Source organism: Orbicella franksi, chromosome 5, assembly GCF_964199315.1.
Source record: "Orbicella franksi chromosome 5, jaOrbFran1.1, whole genome shotgun sequence".
In the NCBI taxonomy this organism is placed as follows: domain Eukaryota; kingdom Metazoa; phylum Cnidaria; class Anthozoa; order Scleractinia; family Merulinidae; genus Orbicella; species Orbicella franksi.
In genome coordinates, this window is record NC_138149.1 from 31,341,702 (window position 1) to 31,358,983 (window position 17,282).

The 17,282-nt window shown below is 39.6% G+C and overlaps 1 protein-coding gene across 1 annotated transcript; it reads left to right on the forward strand.

The window, feature by feature from the left end:
- Positions 1 to 1,925: 1,925 nt before the first annotated feature.
- LOC145488193 (GATOR2 complex protein WDR24-like) lies at positions 1,926 to 17,206 on the forward strand. Its single transcript, XM_081466998.1, has 25 exons — positions 1,926 to 2,063; positions 3,935 to 4,048; positions 4,675 to 4,788; positions 5,160 to 5,237; positions 5,958 to 6,064; positions 6,785 to 6,850; positions 6,993 to 7,049; positions 7,253 to 7,384; positions 8,313 to 8,416; positions 8,687 to 8,784; positions 9,446 to 9,668; positions 10,226 to 10,355; positions 10,741 to 10,824; positions 11,464 to 11,653; positions 12,394 to 12,498; positions 12,631 to 12,702; positions 12,834 to 12,928; positions 13,161 to 13,195; positions 13,566 to 13,619; positions 14,008 to 14,107; positions 14,782 to 14,844; positions 15,146 to 15,248; positions 15,400 to 15,485; positions 15,858 to 15,964; positions 16,324 to 17,206. Exons 1-25 carry the CDS (start codon positions 2,000 to 2,002, stop codon positions 16,457 to 16,459), a joined length of 2,517 nt encoding a protein of 838 aa, XP_081323124.1. The 5' UTR covers positions 1,926 to 1,999; the 3' UTR covers positions 16,460 to 17,206.
- Positions 17,207 to 17,282: the final 76 nt, after the last annotated feature.

Below are 17,282 nucleotides of genomic sequence, written 5' to 3' on the forward strand. Positions count from 1 at the left end.
AGAAAAAAATAAACTGTAAAATAAAAACAGGGAGGATATTGAGGTATGGCGTTTTTAACTGCATTCCCCATTTCAACAGTTTCATTCATCATTGCGGTTTGTCTCCCATCACTGCCACTTCCGCTGCTCGACAAAGGCTGGTTCTTATCGTAATCATGCAATGTGAAAAATGTGGAATTTCTCACTGTATAAGGATCTCCGGCCAATTTTCAATGTTTGTATATTGTCATACGTTATGCCTACAGCACCATATCAACCGCAAATTCTTTGGCTCAGATGGACAAACCACCCAATCACCACCCCTCCCTCACTGTTTCTCGCCTTAACGAGATTTTAAAAAAAGGGCCCTCTCCTGGTGGACGCACAAGACACCCTATACCTTCGCGGAATTTAATCGAATTTCTCTGGTTCTCTGCGAGCCAGTTCAACACATAACCCGGGTACATAACAAAACGAAATAATCAGTCAATATTTTGGCCTAACAATTTTCTATGCATATGATGGCTCGTTACTAAGAAAACCACATCGAAATCTTCTAGAGCATTCCACATTGTTAAGGTTTTTGTGAACGGTTGTGGTTTCTGGCTGCAAAGACTGTCAAAGACTGATGGTTCCGTGCCACACACAGTTGCTATCCGAGGAGCATTATATCTGTTTTTTTTTCTATTTGTACCCCAGTTGGACTATCTTGCTACTGATCTCAAACCCCTGCTCCTAAGCATGAAATAAAACGTTTTCACATGATGTTACCACGGCAAAAACTGAAATCTGTTCTTTTCAGGAAATAAGTTCTTTTTATGCAATCATTTCCTATGCATGACCGCCGTAAAAACTCTATTGACACAGTATCAACCACAACACAAGCTAAAGGGGAAAGGTCAACAGAACTAAAACAACTTTTCAGCCCACATGCGCAGTTTGTAATACATTCCTTTCAGTTCAAGAGGAAAGGTGATTAATTTGTGGCCCAGCTTGCGCGTTTTGTTCGCTCAAATAGGCTGATATAGCAAGAGAACGGGAACGTCACTTGACGACGGCGCGCGCAGAACAAACATCCAAATATGGTCAAATTAGAAGAGAATCCAGGTTATTCCGCGCGCCCTGCAGTCGTCATCTGACCATATTTTGGTATTTGTACTGCGCGCGCCGTCGTCAAGTGACGTTCCCGTTCTCTTGTTAAATCAGCCTAATGTTTTACTACAACAACTAAACAGTAGCTACCAGTGTGCCTCGCTGGGGCCCTGGGCACTAGAGAGTAGCTCATCACCGGAGCCATGCGTATGGGCTCCTTATCATTATCTTTCCCTTCTCTCCTCGTGGAGAATGGGGCCATCAATCGATATCCGTCTCCTCCAAGCAACTCGGTCTTTTGCCGCCACCTCTGCCTCTCCATTCTTTGAATCCGGGATGTTAGTGACCTTCATCGGCCAGTAAACTTTCAGGATTCTCATCACGCATTTGTGCTGGAAAACGTCTAGCTTGGATTCGTCCTCTTTGGTGGGAGAGTACTTTTTAATTGGGAATCCTTTCCTAATGAAATGACCGATTACAAAATTTTATTTCTAGGCAATTTTCACGTTAGATAGCCTCGGCCACGCAGATGATCTTTGGGTTCGCCCCGCAATCGTTCTGCACGTTAGACAGTATGCTTATACTGACCACCTCGCCAATGTAACTTACTTATCAAAGTCAACGTATCGCGTCACGCAACGCTTCTCCCGATATTGCGTCGACCTACACATGATCCTTTTGGCTCGTCACCCACTCTAACGACTCTAACCTAATTACGCGTACCACTGCGTCGATGGCTTTATAGTATAGTAAGAAAGAAGAAAGGGAAACTTTTGGGATCAGGGGAATGTATGATGGCTTGGAATCGCATAGTCTATTGGGGTCGTTGCGTGACGACCTTAATCCCACAGATCCACGGGATGATATTGCCAGTCAGGAGCCTGGGCTCCAGGGAAACAATTAGGTTGGTTTCCGCTCTGGAAATGCCATGAGCTTCTGGGAATTTGTAGAGAAACCCTCGGCGCAAGAAATGGCCAAGATCCAAGATAGAGGTTAGGAAAATTTCCACTGCTTTTAGGCTTTTCTCGCTCTATAATTTTGTGTGGCTATTGTAAACAAAACATGACTACCGTAGGGTCAAGTATTTCAGTTTTTCTTGCAGAACCCTTGTATTTTTCGTTCAATTCTATTACGAGCTCGCTGACATGTTCTCAGATCAGCTGTTGCAGACAACGAGGCTGTTTTATTTTTTTTGGTTCAAAGCTTCATAGATTTATTTCGATCAATAAGCAGTTTATTTTTAGAAACCAGCGTTCGTGGACTTTGGCCATCATTGGGAGAATTAGCTAGCTTCAACCTTCATTTTTTTTCTTTAGTTTTGACGTAGAATTTCGTGACTAATAGTCATAAGCTTGTAAGAGAAGATCTGCCTGTAAATATAATCAAGGCTACTTATTTAGGGGAAGAGCACAGCAATAATCAGCATTTGAACAGTATTTTGAACACATACCATTATTTGCCATGCCTGCCTGTGCAGATCTGCCACTGCATGCACGGAGTAAGTGAGAGTTTCATTTCACTTAGGCCCGGTTCAAACGCCGCACCACTCATGTGCCGAACCGAACTTGATTAAGTTCGACTTTAGAGCGACTTTGGACCGACGGCTGGTTCAGACGGCGTCCTTGCGTCGAACTTAATTCGGGAAGCCGGTGGTAACAATTTTCGACGAGAAAATACGCGTTCTGAATTCAAGAACTCTGTCCAAATAGAAAATCTGTGACTAATATTTCGCTGTTATAGCAATATTTAGGGAAGCAAATTCAAACTCAAGGTTCAGTGTTTGTATTTAGACAGGTTTTCTCCCGGTTAATTCGACTTGTTAAAGGGAAATCGCATAACCTGGGCTATTATCACGAAGAAAAAGCAAAAAATAAATTTGTGCGAAAGAAACTCACTTGCACAGTCCCGTTTCTCTTAAATCGAAGGCATACTGGTATTTTGTTGTCTTTATTTTTAGCGACGACTTCCAGCTTCATGCATGACTGGTCACGCCACTCAATTTTGAGCCAATCACGAGTCCTGTTACATGAAAAATACATTACAGTAATTTATGCATTAGGTTCGACCCATGAGGAGAACGCCATATGAATCAGCTGCCACTCCAACGTCGCATAGTGCGACAGACCCTGCTGAATTTAAAATTGTTTGCCGCACCAAACCTAACCTGCCGAACCAAACTGATTCAAACGCCGTACTTAACTCATCAGTTAGGTTCGGCGCATGAATAGAGCAGCATTTGGAACGGGCCTTACATTTCATAAACCCTCAGTGAGGCAGACTTGCCATGTCCTGGCAGGGGTGGTCACGTTGACTGCTAACTGGATGCTTGACTGTACTCAAGAAATTGTTGTAATAATATTCAGTGCACAACTTCCAGTTCTTTTCCAATTTTGTAGTCTTGCAGCATTGTCTATATGTTGCAGGAAGAAAGTAGCGCTGTACAAGAAGGTCGTTTTGCTGTTTTCCAGCTGTTTCCTATAAAAAAGACTGACTTTATAGACAATGCACTCACTTGAAAAACTCAGCTCACATTGCTGTGTATGTAAAATCGCAGTTGTACAGAGGCCTTGGCAGATGAAAGTCTTGTGCTGTTCCCAGCTCAAGGAAGGTTTTGTTGAAAAATGTTTATGATTGTGCACTGGCACATTTTTAAAAAGAAGTTTTGGCTAATTAAAAGCATTCTTTTCACTGATGAAGGCTCAAAGGCTCATTTCTAAGTCTGAAATTTCTCAACATCTACCAAAAACAAGTCAGTGGTAACAATCAGAAATACTTTTCAACCTTGTCATCTTATTACTTCAGTTATAATTCTAATTTAAACAAAGGCGGTTTTTCCTGTGTCTTTTTTTTCTCTCTCACCCAGGACTTGGTGGAGGAACCAATAGTTTTTCTACAATGTTTTGTAATGTTGATGGAGCCCTTAACTCATTGAGTACATCGAAAGATGGATCACAAGTTGTAGTCGCTGGTAGGAATGGTATGTTTCATTTTATTATATAAAAGTTAGTGGTATACTGAGTGGTAACAAATTGATAAAAATGATATGATATTGTCATATGGGAAGATATCATTTTTGATAACATTTTTTGTCTCTTCAACTAGACTTAAATTTGTTGGTGTATGATCGAAACATCTTCAGATCTTCTTCGATTGTCTTTGGCAATCTTCGGTTATGTTCCGTAACCTTTGGAAAATGTTTGGAAATCCTTGGTAATGTTTGGAAACGTTTGTCTGGCCTTTGGACAAATTTTGGAAAATCTTCAGAAGTCTTTGGACAGTGGTCTCAAATCTTCAGAAAATCGCCACAAACCTCGTTATGTATTGTGGATATTTTATATAATAAAAAGAAAATTACATGGTTGCTTGGAGATACAAAATTTATCTTCAAGTGTTGAAAAACTTTTCATTACTCGAAGATAAATTTCGTATCTCTGCGTGGCCATGTAATATCCTCTATTTATTTGACTTTCACAGCATATAATTTACTGTACAATGTACATTACTAAATGATATGTGGAAGGTCTTCAGATTCATGACTGCCTCTGTTACTCCAATGCTATCTTGCCGTCTGTTTCATGTGCTTATTGTTTTGTTTTGGTTTAGTTTTCAAGGTCATTGCAATTGAAGAGTCTGGATTTGTTGAGAAAACTAATTTACGTGTAGGAAGAATAAATTTGAACTTCAGTATTACTGATGTGCAATGGCATCCAGTTGATGGTAAATATTCATTGATTAATAATCAATCAAATATTTTTTCTAGAAATTATTTGACCAGTCTTGGATGTGATATAGCCAAAACTAGGGAATATCTTATCAATGTTATTACATGACTAAGTTAGATCAGAGATCAACCAATAGTCCTGATTGTCCTATTATCATTCCAATATTTTCGTAGTATTGGGCTGGACACTGTTCTGAACGATCCTACTAAGTTTGTTTGTAGAATGCAGCTGCCTCAAAAACATATAGTTAACCCTGTTTGTAATATCTCATGCTAAAGTGTACATGTTTATATGCTTAGGAATTTGAAGTCAACACTGGGGGATTATTTTCTGTTTAATTTTTATTGATTTTGATATCTTTTCCAGATCACATTTTGGCAACTGCAGCTGGTAATGGGGCTGTTGTTCTTTGGAATTTGAATAAAATCACCAAACAGAAGCAAGGTACTTATTGTAACTCTTTCATTGGCTCCAATGTGTATACGGAAGTGTATATCAGGCAAATTCATTCATTCAGGAGGAGAAATCTCTAAAATATATATCTTGCAAAATATTTAGTGATCAGAAATGTTTGGCTGACACTGACTAGCTGTCAGTCAGGCATCATCCAAGTTGAGTTTTAGATTTCTTTAAAAGGAGAGATCAGAGACTTTTCAGCTGGAAACAAGAGCAAAATGTATTTGAGAGCAAGGGAGAGAAACACACACACACGCTCTCTCTTTGCCATCTTCACACCATGGGAGAGCATAAGGCCTCTACTGTGGCTCTCCACCAAACTCTGTTGAGTGCGATTTAATCTCCTGGCCTCTAACTAAGACAAGTTTGTTTTGTTTCCAATTCTTAAAGTTAACACCAGTCCTCCATGACTGTTTGAGCTGGCCTCTTCTGAGAACCTTTATGATTCCATTCGAGGGCAGTAGAGAATGCATGTAGAATGTATGTAGAGAAACACACTGAAAACTAGAAAAAAAATTGAGCTTACTATAATTAAAAGTAAAAGGGTGTCTTAAGTGTGAATGCGTGCAAAACTCAAAATTTTAATAATGGTTTTTTTTTTTGTCTACTTGAAAGGTTTATAGAGATCTTTTGCTAAAAGGGGCACATTGCGGAAGTGTTTTTATTCAGCAGTATTTAATAGAATTTTTTCTTAACATGTCCATATAGAACTGGTATTCACAGAACACAAGAGAACAGTCAACAGGATTCAGTTTCACCCATTTGAGAAAGATCTTCTTTTGAGTGGCTCTCAAGATGGAACAATGAAATTTTTTGTAGGTTAACTCACATTTTATTATCAGTAGTAACATGTTCTTGTCTTGTCAGTAATATAAATAGCACAGGGACAGCTAGCCTTCCTGCTTGTATTTTACAATCAAAAGAAACGTTAAGCGTAATTAAGTATCAAAAGTTAAAAGTTATCAAAACTTAGTGTTTTTTTTTTCCTACCTACGTAGTAAAAAGTTACTTGGCCAGACACAGAACAACATTTCTTGAGTTCAAGTTGGCTGGGAACAGTTTCTGACTGCACTTTCAAAGACTTAGATTTTGATGAATCATTATAACCACTCTTTATAAGTTGATGCTACAATCATGGGATTAAAAAGCTGCCCAATCATTGGTGAACATGTTGTTTTTATTTTCGTGATACAATAGGTTACCATAGCAATGGTATGACCTGCTAAAAACAACCTTAATTTTAGGTTCAACTGCTGATGGCTGAAAATGAGCTTGGTGACCCCCATTTTTTATTACAGAATTTTTATAAGCAGGATAAAGCGCAACTTTTGGGAAAGCTTAAAAAATTCTGAGAACTGTATTATAATAGGCCATTCCCCCTATGAGACTTTTGTGTAGGGAATCATGGGAGTTGTATTTGTCACATGCACGACATCTTTGAGACATTGCATACAGCTTCCTTGATTCCCCATGTGTGCATCTCATAAAGGGAAGGGGCATTGTATTAACTGTCACACAATAACATTATTTCACAGGACTTGCGAAAACAAAGCATTGTATCAACATTCCATGGAAAAGCTGAAAGTATCCGGGATGTTCAGGTTTGTATTTCTTCAAGCTTCTTTCTGGGAATTACAAAATGTTGTCAACTTGAGGGCATTTTAATTTGTAGTGAATTGCTAGTTCAATAGGCTTTTAATGATAATCTGTGTAAATTAACTCTGGCTTGCTATTTTTCTTCAGTTCAGTCCATTTGATGCACAGAGGTTTGCTGCTGCATGTGAGAATGGAAATATCCAGGTAAACTTACATTAACACTGCTAGCGCTAACTACAGTATATTGGCTGTGCAAAATTCCTTCAACTTGTAACTTGGTTCCCTGATCACCATATTGAATTAAATTTATACTTAGTGTTAAGAGACAGTGTAACTGCCTGTTGAGGACTCATGCAGCTGGAATGTGTCTTTAGAAGGCTGATGAAGTGATGCTTGTTCATTTTTAGTTGTGGGATAGCCGTCAACCAAACTATCCTATAAACTCATTCATGGGGCACAATGGACCGACATTTGCCATTGACTGGCATCATGAAGAGAGGAATTGGGTAGCGTCTGCTGGCAGAGACAAAATGATTAAGGTAGCTAGCAGAATGAGTCTGAATTATTCGGCCTATTCATAGTTAATAGAGGGGAATGGTTGTGAAGCCCGGCAAACATTAAAGGAGCAAAGAAAGATAGCTAGATTAACGCGAATGTTGAAAGGTCCATGGCAGAGTTCCCATCAACGCATAGGTGTGCATCTTATATGCACAAAAAATACAAAGGACGTACAATTTTATGGCGCAGTGTGTCCTTGGGATGTGGAAAAAAAGGTCCAAGAATTTTAGTAACAGGCAAAGGAACCCTGAAAAGCAAAAGGAACGCCCAACTCTTTGGAACTGGGTTTCCCAAGGACCCTTAACTATCAAAACTAGTGGGAACTCTGCACAGCTGTGGACAATCTTTTGGTTTGGGCTCAAACACTTAACATGAATTTCAACATTGATATTAACCTTAACATTTCTGTTGCAATGGTTTGTTCCTCAGTCAGTATTAAACAGCTATAAATTGTGTTTTGTGCAAGGGCAAGGCCAAAAAAGAGACCAAAAATATACAACAAAGAACTTTGTCGGGTTTCATAACCATTTCCCTCTATTACATGTAACTATGGCCTATTTGTTGAAAGAGTAGATAACACTTTGATAAAGCCTATTCATTGAACAGCATTAAATAGAACTATTAAAAAATCAGTTCTACCGATGTGACTGTGTTTTAGGTCAGCCACAGGGCTGTGCTAAAATGGCAGGATTGCTTGCCCTCAGTTTCTGTTACTTTTGGTAGTCGCTGAGTGTTGAAGCTCAAGACGCTGTTTGACTCAGTGACGCTTTTGGATTGTGACAAAACATCATTTATATTAATCATTTCCACAGGGCAAATCCCCAAGATAGGTGTCAGTTAAGGTAAACATCAAACACAGTTTACTGATAATTAGATACAGTATATAATGCTAATTGATTGATTCTTCAGGTGTGGGATGTGCATGGCAGGACCAGTCTTGTAAACACGATTCAAACAATAGCAGCTGTTGCTCGTATTAAGTGGAGGCCACAAAGAAAATTCCAGATAGCAAGGTTAACCAATAATAGTTATCAGTGATAATTGAAATTCGTATCTAGTACAAATTTATTAACAATGGGTGATCAAGTGTGATTTAATAAAAAAATATATGGTCTTTAGTTACATTTAATCACTTGATCTGTAAGGTTTGTCTTTGAATATGGTGTTTAAATTAAGACCTTGAATGAAACCTAAACATGTGATCATCCAAATGTGCTCTCAGAACGCTTTGTTTGCCTTAGCTATTTCCATATGTGTGAATTCTTTGTTCCATTCCATTTCAGTTGTTCTCTTCTTGTGGATTTTGATATCCATGTTTGGGACATCAGAAGACCTTACATACCGTATGCATCGTTTTGTGAACATAAGGATGTTGTAACAGGTACTGGAAGGTAGATAAGTGAAGTTATATCCTGTAGATCCGTGCATGCCAAAACTAGAATTTAACTTATGGGAATACGTAAGTAGAGCCAAGCTGTGGAATAGTTTTTACATGGTTCTCTTTGGTTTTACCCTGTAAACTTTCCCCCACTCACTAAGTTTTACAGTTTGTTAGAAAGTTTTGAGTTATATAGAGTGGAAATTTGTAGGACCTTGGAGCAGTGTAAAAATTAATGCAAAAAAAAAAAAAACCAGAACAATTATTGTCGAAATTTGTTTTTTAACCCTTTTGCATTGCAGTTTTTTGAAAATATAAACAATGACCTGTTAAACAGAGTAAAAACTACAACCACTTCGCTGTAAAAATCTTCCCCCCCCCCCCCCCATCCTCTTGAAGCTTAACGGCTTTTTCTCGCAATTTACGTTGAAATTTCGCATTCAGTTCTCTTTTACAATTAACGTCACATTAAGTAACTGTGAACCAGTATAAATTTGCAACTGGTGTGGTATTGTGTTTAAAAGCAACATTTTTCTTCTTGGCTCCTCATCATAAAAATTAATGTGATTTTTTATTTTATCAAAGCAAACACGCTTCTACTGAGAAGCTGTGACAGCAACAAAAAAAACAACAACATGTAATTGTGAAATTATTGTTTTGTCAGGTATCCATTGGAGACAATCACTCCGCAACAAAGACCCGTTTGTATTCTTGTCATGCGCTAAAGACTCCATGCTCTATCAGCATGTCTTCAGTGATGCTCAGCTTCCCGCTGATCACGCTCCTAGAGTTGGGCTGTCAGTCAATGTCAATGGTGACATCAGTGTTGCGTCGAGTGACCAGTTGTCAAAGAGGTTTCCTTCACAAAATACGATACACACGAGACCGTAAGTAAAGTGAATACTCACTCAGATATATCGACCATTACCGCCATTTCGGTCGTCGAAAAATGTCTAAGAATCGTTGCGTGACGCATGACGCGTGACGCATGCAAAATTAATAACGCCGGGGTCCGAAGGTTTCCTTTATCGGTTTGAAGCTCAAAATAGTAGTTCTGCTTACTGATCGCCATACCTTTCTTTCAATGCTAGTTCGTAGAATTTAGTGGCACATCAAGACTGTTACCTTGCTGATGATCTTCTTTATTCTCATCACCTGTCCGCATGAGATTATATTAACAATGTGACTTCAGTCACGGTCTTTTGAGTTTTTTTGGCTAAGTACAGAATTACCTTAAATTGAAGGAAGCCTGAAAATAGTAGTTTACTAAGATGGAAAAACATCAAAGAGGTAATAATAAACCATAAAGGAACAAGGATGGTTAAGGATGGAGAAGATTGGCACGGATTACGAATGACGAACTTGAAAAATTGAGGCTAAACTTTTCAAGATGCGCAAACTGTGACGTAGCTCCTTTAATCTCTGTGTTTTTTTTCACTGACAGGCGTGGTGGTAACAGTCTTCTCATGTTACCAAACAGCAGCTTAATCTCTCATCGCAAGTTCCAAGACATGGCTGACAATGTGTCTGAAGTCAAGAGCACACTTTTTGTTCACGAAAATGGCAAGTCTACGGTATGTCTCGTGTCGATGTATTAAAGGAGGGACTAAATAAAATACCGATTTATACACCTGAGTTAAATATAGTTACAAGAGGCAAACTCACACATTTTTTGCAGGATTTTGAGCAGCCAGGAAGATAAATTTAGTACGCAATAATGGTTTGAATTTATAGCACTCTGTACTCGGAAAATATCAGGAACCTGTAAGGATGTGAAGATTGTAACGAGACGATAAGAGAACTCGTTTACCGATGTTTATCTGAATAATATGTGATAAATTTAGTACTCGTAGGAAACCAACTGTCCTTTGAGATAGTGGTTTCATTTCCTTGCTTTTAGTAGACAATGGAAACTCGAGTCTTTAATTCAAACTTCCACACTTTTCGCTTTTTTCATAGAAGGAAGATTGGTTTGGAATTCTTGCCAAGAGCTATCAGCTGACGGGGCGAAGCTATTCAGATCTCTGCGAGCACAACTGCAGTGTAAGTGGCTGAAATGTTAGGTGATTTCAAGAGAGCGAACAAATTACTTTATCCAAACATTTTGGCAAAATATATTGGATATTCTCAAGTGTACATCAAATGTTAAAAATGACCAAAATTCTATAGCAACAAAGATATTGCAGTTTTTACAGATGACAACTCCGCTCTTGTATTGGAGAACGTAACGGTCACTCTCCTTCTCAAAGTCATTAATGTTTCATCAAGTTTAAACAAAGGAAATCATGACCGTGATGGTGTTTGGATATCTGATCTTAATTAGCATAGATTTTTGCGATTTTATTTCTCCGTTTACTTCTTACTTTTAGTTTCGATTGAGAAGATATATCAAACACTCGACACAGTGTCCGACCACACTTCCAAACACCTCGAAGTTCGTCAAAAATACTCCGCTACGCGTCGTATTTTCAATTCTCTTCTCGGTGTTTGGAAATGTGGTCAAACACGGTCTTTCGTGCGTGATATTTCACTTGAAATTTAAAACGTTTGTTACTTGTGTAATGAAGATATAGCAAACAAGAATCGTGACGGACAAATTACAATATAAGGGTTCACAGAGGATTTAGAATTTAGGGCCATTTGCACGGTTTAATTGGCAGGTTTTCGTTTGAATTTTTTTAGGTAGCGACTAGGCTTATGATGCATGAGCATGCGCAGACCTGGTCCGTCTTGAAGACTCTTTATAGCAGCCCAGGGGGATCTGGAACTACAGTTTCAACACTTGGACCCAGTACTAAGACTGCTCTTGCAGCAGGGAGTCATGGCAGTGGCGGAGGCCTGAGCACGACAGGGAATCCTGAACCAACTGCTGGTAAATGAAATAAACCAGCTTCTTGAACGCTTTTTTTTTCAATTCTACTTTTTGCTGTGTAATTTTGGAGCCATTCACAAATTGCACTTATTACTGGCTTTTCTCCCGGTAGCGGGTAGGGGGCGACCAAAGTTTGCTGCTGCCAAATACTAGGGTACTGAATGTGAGTTGGGAAAGCTTTACTTTATGGATAGAGGGATTTTTAAGACTGCAATAACAGCAATATCGGAAGGATATTAAACAGCGTCCACACTACGCCGGAGAAATTTGAAAACGCAGCCTTATTTCTACGGTTAGGCCTACCGTCCACACTAATCCGTCACGAAAACGGAGCTTTTCGAAAACGCTCTTCAAACCGGAGGAATTTGAAAACGCCGGCTTTGTGTCTTCGTGTGGACGGAAAACATTTTGAAAATGGAGCTTTTCGAAAACGATGGCGTCACGATACTGGTGTGATTCCCCTGACCGAGCCCCCTGACCGAGTTTTCCTCAAACACAAATCCAAACTGTTGATGACTGGTGATTGTTGCGTGAACAGCTTTCGCCAGAGCAACGTTTTTGGGGGAATTTGTCCGGTAAGATTCCCCCATCCTTGAGAACGTTTGCTTCTCACTTCTAGCATCCCAGGGCTTACGCCAAGGGATTACTAAGACGCTTTACCGGTAGATAATGGGATTACCCTAATCCACAGACCACGTGAAAACATTGAAAATGTCAGAGGTTTTCTTTATTTTTCACAGGAGGTGTAAGTACGCAAAGTAACGTACAAACCACATCAGCAAATCCCAAATCATCAGGTGAGCCAGCAGTAGGACAAAACACCGGGCCAGCGCATGAAACGCAAGGTGAGTAAGGCGTCATGTTATATGCCCACGTCGTGTCTACCAAAGTAAGGTTCGTATGAAATCAAGTAATCGTTTTGAAGTGTAAACTTCGGCGTTTTCTTGATCAATTTGTTTGCTGTTGTTGTTTTTCAGACGAGAATGATGAATCATCGTCCACAAGCAGTGAAGGTCAAAATCCAAAGTTGATGAATTTTAGCAATCGAGGTATTTAATGTTTTTCTATCTTAGTTAACTATTATTTTCAGGTTTCCTTCAATTTAAAGGTAATTTTGTACGTGGCCAAAATAACTAAAAATACCTGTAACTGAGCTCCTTTAAACTGTGTTCTTTCATAGAGTTTATGTTCAATGAAGATCAAGACGATGTGCAGTTCTTTTATGATGACACAGTCCCCCTCAGAGACGCGCCACAAGACTGGAAACTACCCAGCGTGAGTGTCATCTAAGCCTGTTCCCTTGCATATTATGGTATACTCTCTGTCAAAATTTCTGATGAATGGCATTTCTTGGAAGCAAAGCCGTTGCAATGAATTAAAAACAAACCTAGCCAATGATTCTAGTTACTAGAATGTGGCTAAAGCTTCGAAGGCACCGAAAACAGCCATGAGTTGAAAACATAAAAGCAAGTTTTGATTAATTCGTGTTTTGACATTTCTTTTTCAGGAAGCATTTGAGCCCAGGGCTGCACTCGATGACAGGTAGTAAGGCATTACGTTATATGGCTTTATCGATATTCGTGATAAAAATAATTCTGACGTAGGGAATTTTAAAGCGTATTGAAACTGGCCCATAACAAGGAGGAATGTGTCTTCTTAGTTCAATGTGCGTAAGACAAGCACTTAATATGTAAACGCATTTTCGTTGTAATGTGATCGGACTAAAGTTATCAGTAAGGGAACCAAAAATACCTCTGTAAGAGGTACTAATGCGTCATACATGAGATAACATCTGGTCAGTGTTCCCTATATATCGGCTGGTTTATAATTTATCGTCACGCACCTCCTTCATTTTGAACAAATATTGTTCTCTGTGTAATAGTACTAATATTTTGTGTTGTTTACTTTACAGACCTACTTCTCCATCTCTTGATCAGGACACAGACAGGCCAGAGTCACCCACCAGGTTTATATGTCTAATATCCTAACTCTCATTGGGGGTATACTTGGAAGCCTGTGATACAATTAGTGAGAATTCGGTGTTTTATCAAGACATTCAGTGTTCTCTTATTTTCCTTATCTGCTTGACTTAGAGTGGCCCTTGCCTCATTCCCAGACCACTTGATCAGTCACTGCGATCACGCGGTTGAGGTCAGGGAAAGCGCGATACAGGAACTAGGCAAATATGGCCCAAGAAAGCAGATGTCATATGGGACCCTACTGTTACTAGGCAACCACACTTTGACAGCGATCATTCCATGATTCTAAATCGGGAACACTTGTTCCTTGGGATGCGTAAAGTATGTTTTTTCCTGTCCCTAACTACAGTCTTGTTATTTATTTTCGCATTCTAGCAATATCGAGTCTGAAACAGCAAGTGCCACGAATGCCAAATCGCTAATTGATTCAAGTATTGAATATCAAGGTCCTGATGTCTCTACCACCAAAAGTTTGGTAAGAAAATGATAACACAACAGAAACTCACGCGCTACCGAAACCCGTCCGCCCGAGTGGTTCCGGGACTGTTTTGACGTGATCTGAAGCCCGTGTACTCCATTTCGGAGATAGGTCACTGACAAAACTCCTCCAATCGCCTCTGTCCCTGGCAAGGCGTTCTATCAACCTCGAACCCAGGGTCTCTCTTCCTCCTCCCCCCTCGGGGGGAAAGAGAGACCCTGGGAACGAGGTTGGCGTTCCATCTGCATCCAGGAGTAGCGGAATTGTTTTAGTGGTCACGAAAAGTCAATATGGCGGCAAAATATTCTGACAAGTATCCGTTAGTGTCAGATGTCTGGAGGATTTTAGAGAAGCCCAGTGAAGCATCCAACTCCAATCTGTGTTTTTCTTTCGTTGTTCTTATCATTGTTAAGTATTAATAATTCACTCTTAGGCCTAGTTCACAATAGCGACATGACGACATAAGAAGGACGTTGTGTCGTTTTGTTTGCAGTGTGAACATAATGACATAATAGTAACATAACAGCATGAACATAACTACATAAGAAAAAAAAACCTGGTTTTTCGTTATGACTTTATGTCGATGTTCACATTACCGACATAAGCGATTATGTCGTTATGTCGCTAGTGTGAACCAGGCCTTAACGGTGTTTTTATCGTTCATTGACCAGCCTCTCCCAGAGTGGGATTTTACGACATTGGTGGTTGAAATGCTTCATCATTTAGCGGACAAGGTAGGGCACTTCTATTATTATTATTATTATTATTATTATTATTATTATTATTATTATTGTTATTGTTATTATTATTGCTATTGCTATTGCTATTGCTATTGCTATTGCTATTGTTATTGTTATTGTTATTGTTATTGTTGTTATTATTATTATAATCCTCTCTCGTGGTTTAAGTTTCTCTTTCTTGAATTGCTCAGGTTGTTCTCATCGAGCACGTGCGTTGAGTGGTATACCGAAAATCGTGTTTGTATTTTAGTTTGTTTGTTAATTTCACCTTATTTTGCTTGGGACTTAACATCAGGGAGACGTACAAATGTGTGTATCAGCATTGATAGTACTTGGGGATAAAATTCGTCACAAAATAGACGAGCAAATTCAAGAGCAGTGGCTTATGTCGTACATCGGTGAGTATGGTGATCTACTCTTAAAATTGATGGATTTAAACGAAATCTTCATTGCGCGATTACTGGATTAGTAGTGCCTATCCGTGCCGGCGGATACCTGGATGATGTGAATTAGCAAGCAAGCTGGTACTGAATACTCTTCTCTCAATAGATTTACTGGGCCGTCTTCAGTTGTGGTCAGTGGCCACTCAGATCATCAAATTATCCAGTCTTCCGGCAGTGAGCTCATTAAATCAGGTAGATATAAAGGATGATATATGTCGAGAGGCTAAAAACAGTAAAAAAAGGCAAAAAAGTGCAATTACAATAATAAGATATATCGATAAATCTTACTCATAAGAGATGTTAACCTGAAACCAAAACGCATTCCCGAAAAATAATACAAAGATTTTTGACGTAAAAATTACTGAACTCAGTCATTTCACGCCATAAACTGCTTCTTACTTCCCTGTCAGTTATATCCACCGATCACTTTGCTCCTCTTCCTTTCCGGAGGGGCACACATGAATGTTGCGCGTACAAAGGACCATAGAGAAAATGACTGAGATTACGGCTTGGTTTCCACTCGGGAGCTTTATTTCATTCTAATTGTTTTGATGTTATTACCAGGCATCTACCACAGTGTATACATCATGTGGACGGTGTTCCAAACCGCTGACCAAGTCCGGCTGGTATTGTGAAAGATGTCGGAGTCTTGTGTTGCCATGCTCTTTGTGGTAAGACTTACTCTCTCATGATCAGTTTTGCTTTACTTTACGATAAGGACGTCGGACAGGAGACATGGGGTGCAGGGATGGCGCAGCGCTGAGAGCACTCGCCTCCCACCAATGTGGTCCGGGTTCAATTCCGGCCCGGTGTCATATATGAGTTGAGTTTGTTGTTGGTTCTCGCCTTGCTTCGAGGGTTTTTCTCCGGGTTTTTCCGGTTTTCATCCCTCCACAAAAACCAACATTTCCAAATTTGAATTCGACCAGGATAGAGGACCCGCATCAAATCCAGTTAAGGCTGATCTCTAAATATTGTAATTTCCATAGCAACGAAAGCAACTTTTCGCTTTTCTCCCTTCCAATTATAGCCATCTGATGGTGAAAGGTCCTAACGTGTGGTGCCAAGCCTGTGGTCATGGTGGCCATCTTGTTCACATGCAGGAGTGGTTTTCAAAGTACATCTGGTGTCCCGCGGGCTGTGGCCACATTTGCGAGTTCACGTGACAAGAAGGAAGCAAACACGTGATAAGGATGTGACGAGACGCGTGACCAGTTGGAGTCATGTGATCAAACGCACAAGGAAATCGACTCCGAGCGGATGGCTCTGTTTTTTCCGTGAAATCAGTGACATCATGAGTGCAGACAAACAGAGAGGGAACTGTTAAAGACCTGAAATGCTTGATACTGAAACTAATTTTCAGTTCTAATCTGCTTTTTTACAATGGGAAGTGCTATCTCGGATTACAAGACACGATTCCTTAATAGTTTGGGTGCGAAGGAATTATTGACGGCTATAAAAAGAAAACCGGAAAACTTAGCTACAGTTCTAGCATTTTTATAACTGATGATTCTGAAGAAACTGAAAAATGGCAGATTACGTTGGCTTCGAAAGTTCTTACCTCAACTAAGATAACAACCACGTTTTTACAACGGACGCTGTCGTGTTGGCTTCCCAAACAAACCCACACACGCTAGCGCGCTGCGTTGGTGCTCAGTCTTCTGAAGGCCCTAGGTCAAGGAATTCCTCGCTTATTTCCCACGTATTATCATTTTGACGTAAAAGTGCTCAACGCGTAAGGAACTGCTGCTACACCTTGATAAACTAAACCATGGTTGTCTCTGGGGTAACTATCATTACGACACGAGTCAGAAAGGAAGAGACTGCGTTTTCAACACGCCAAAAATATAGGTAAAAAGCACGTTACTGTAAATATTTTTGTTAATTGGCAAATAAAACATTCGTCAAAGTTTTTCGTAGCAATGTTCTTGTAAAGAATATTGTTGTACAGGACGTTCCTCGGTTGAAGTTTACTCCAGTAGCTAGAGC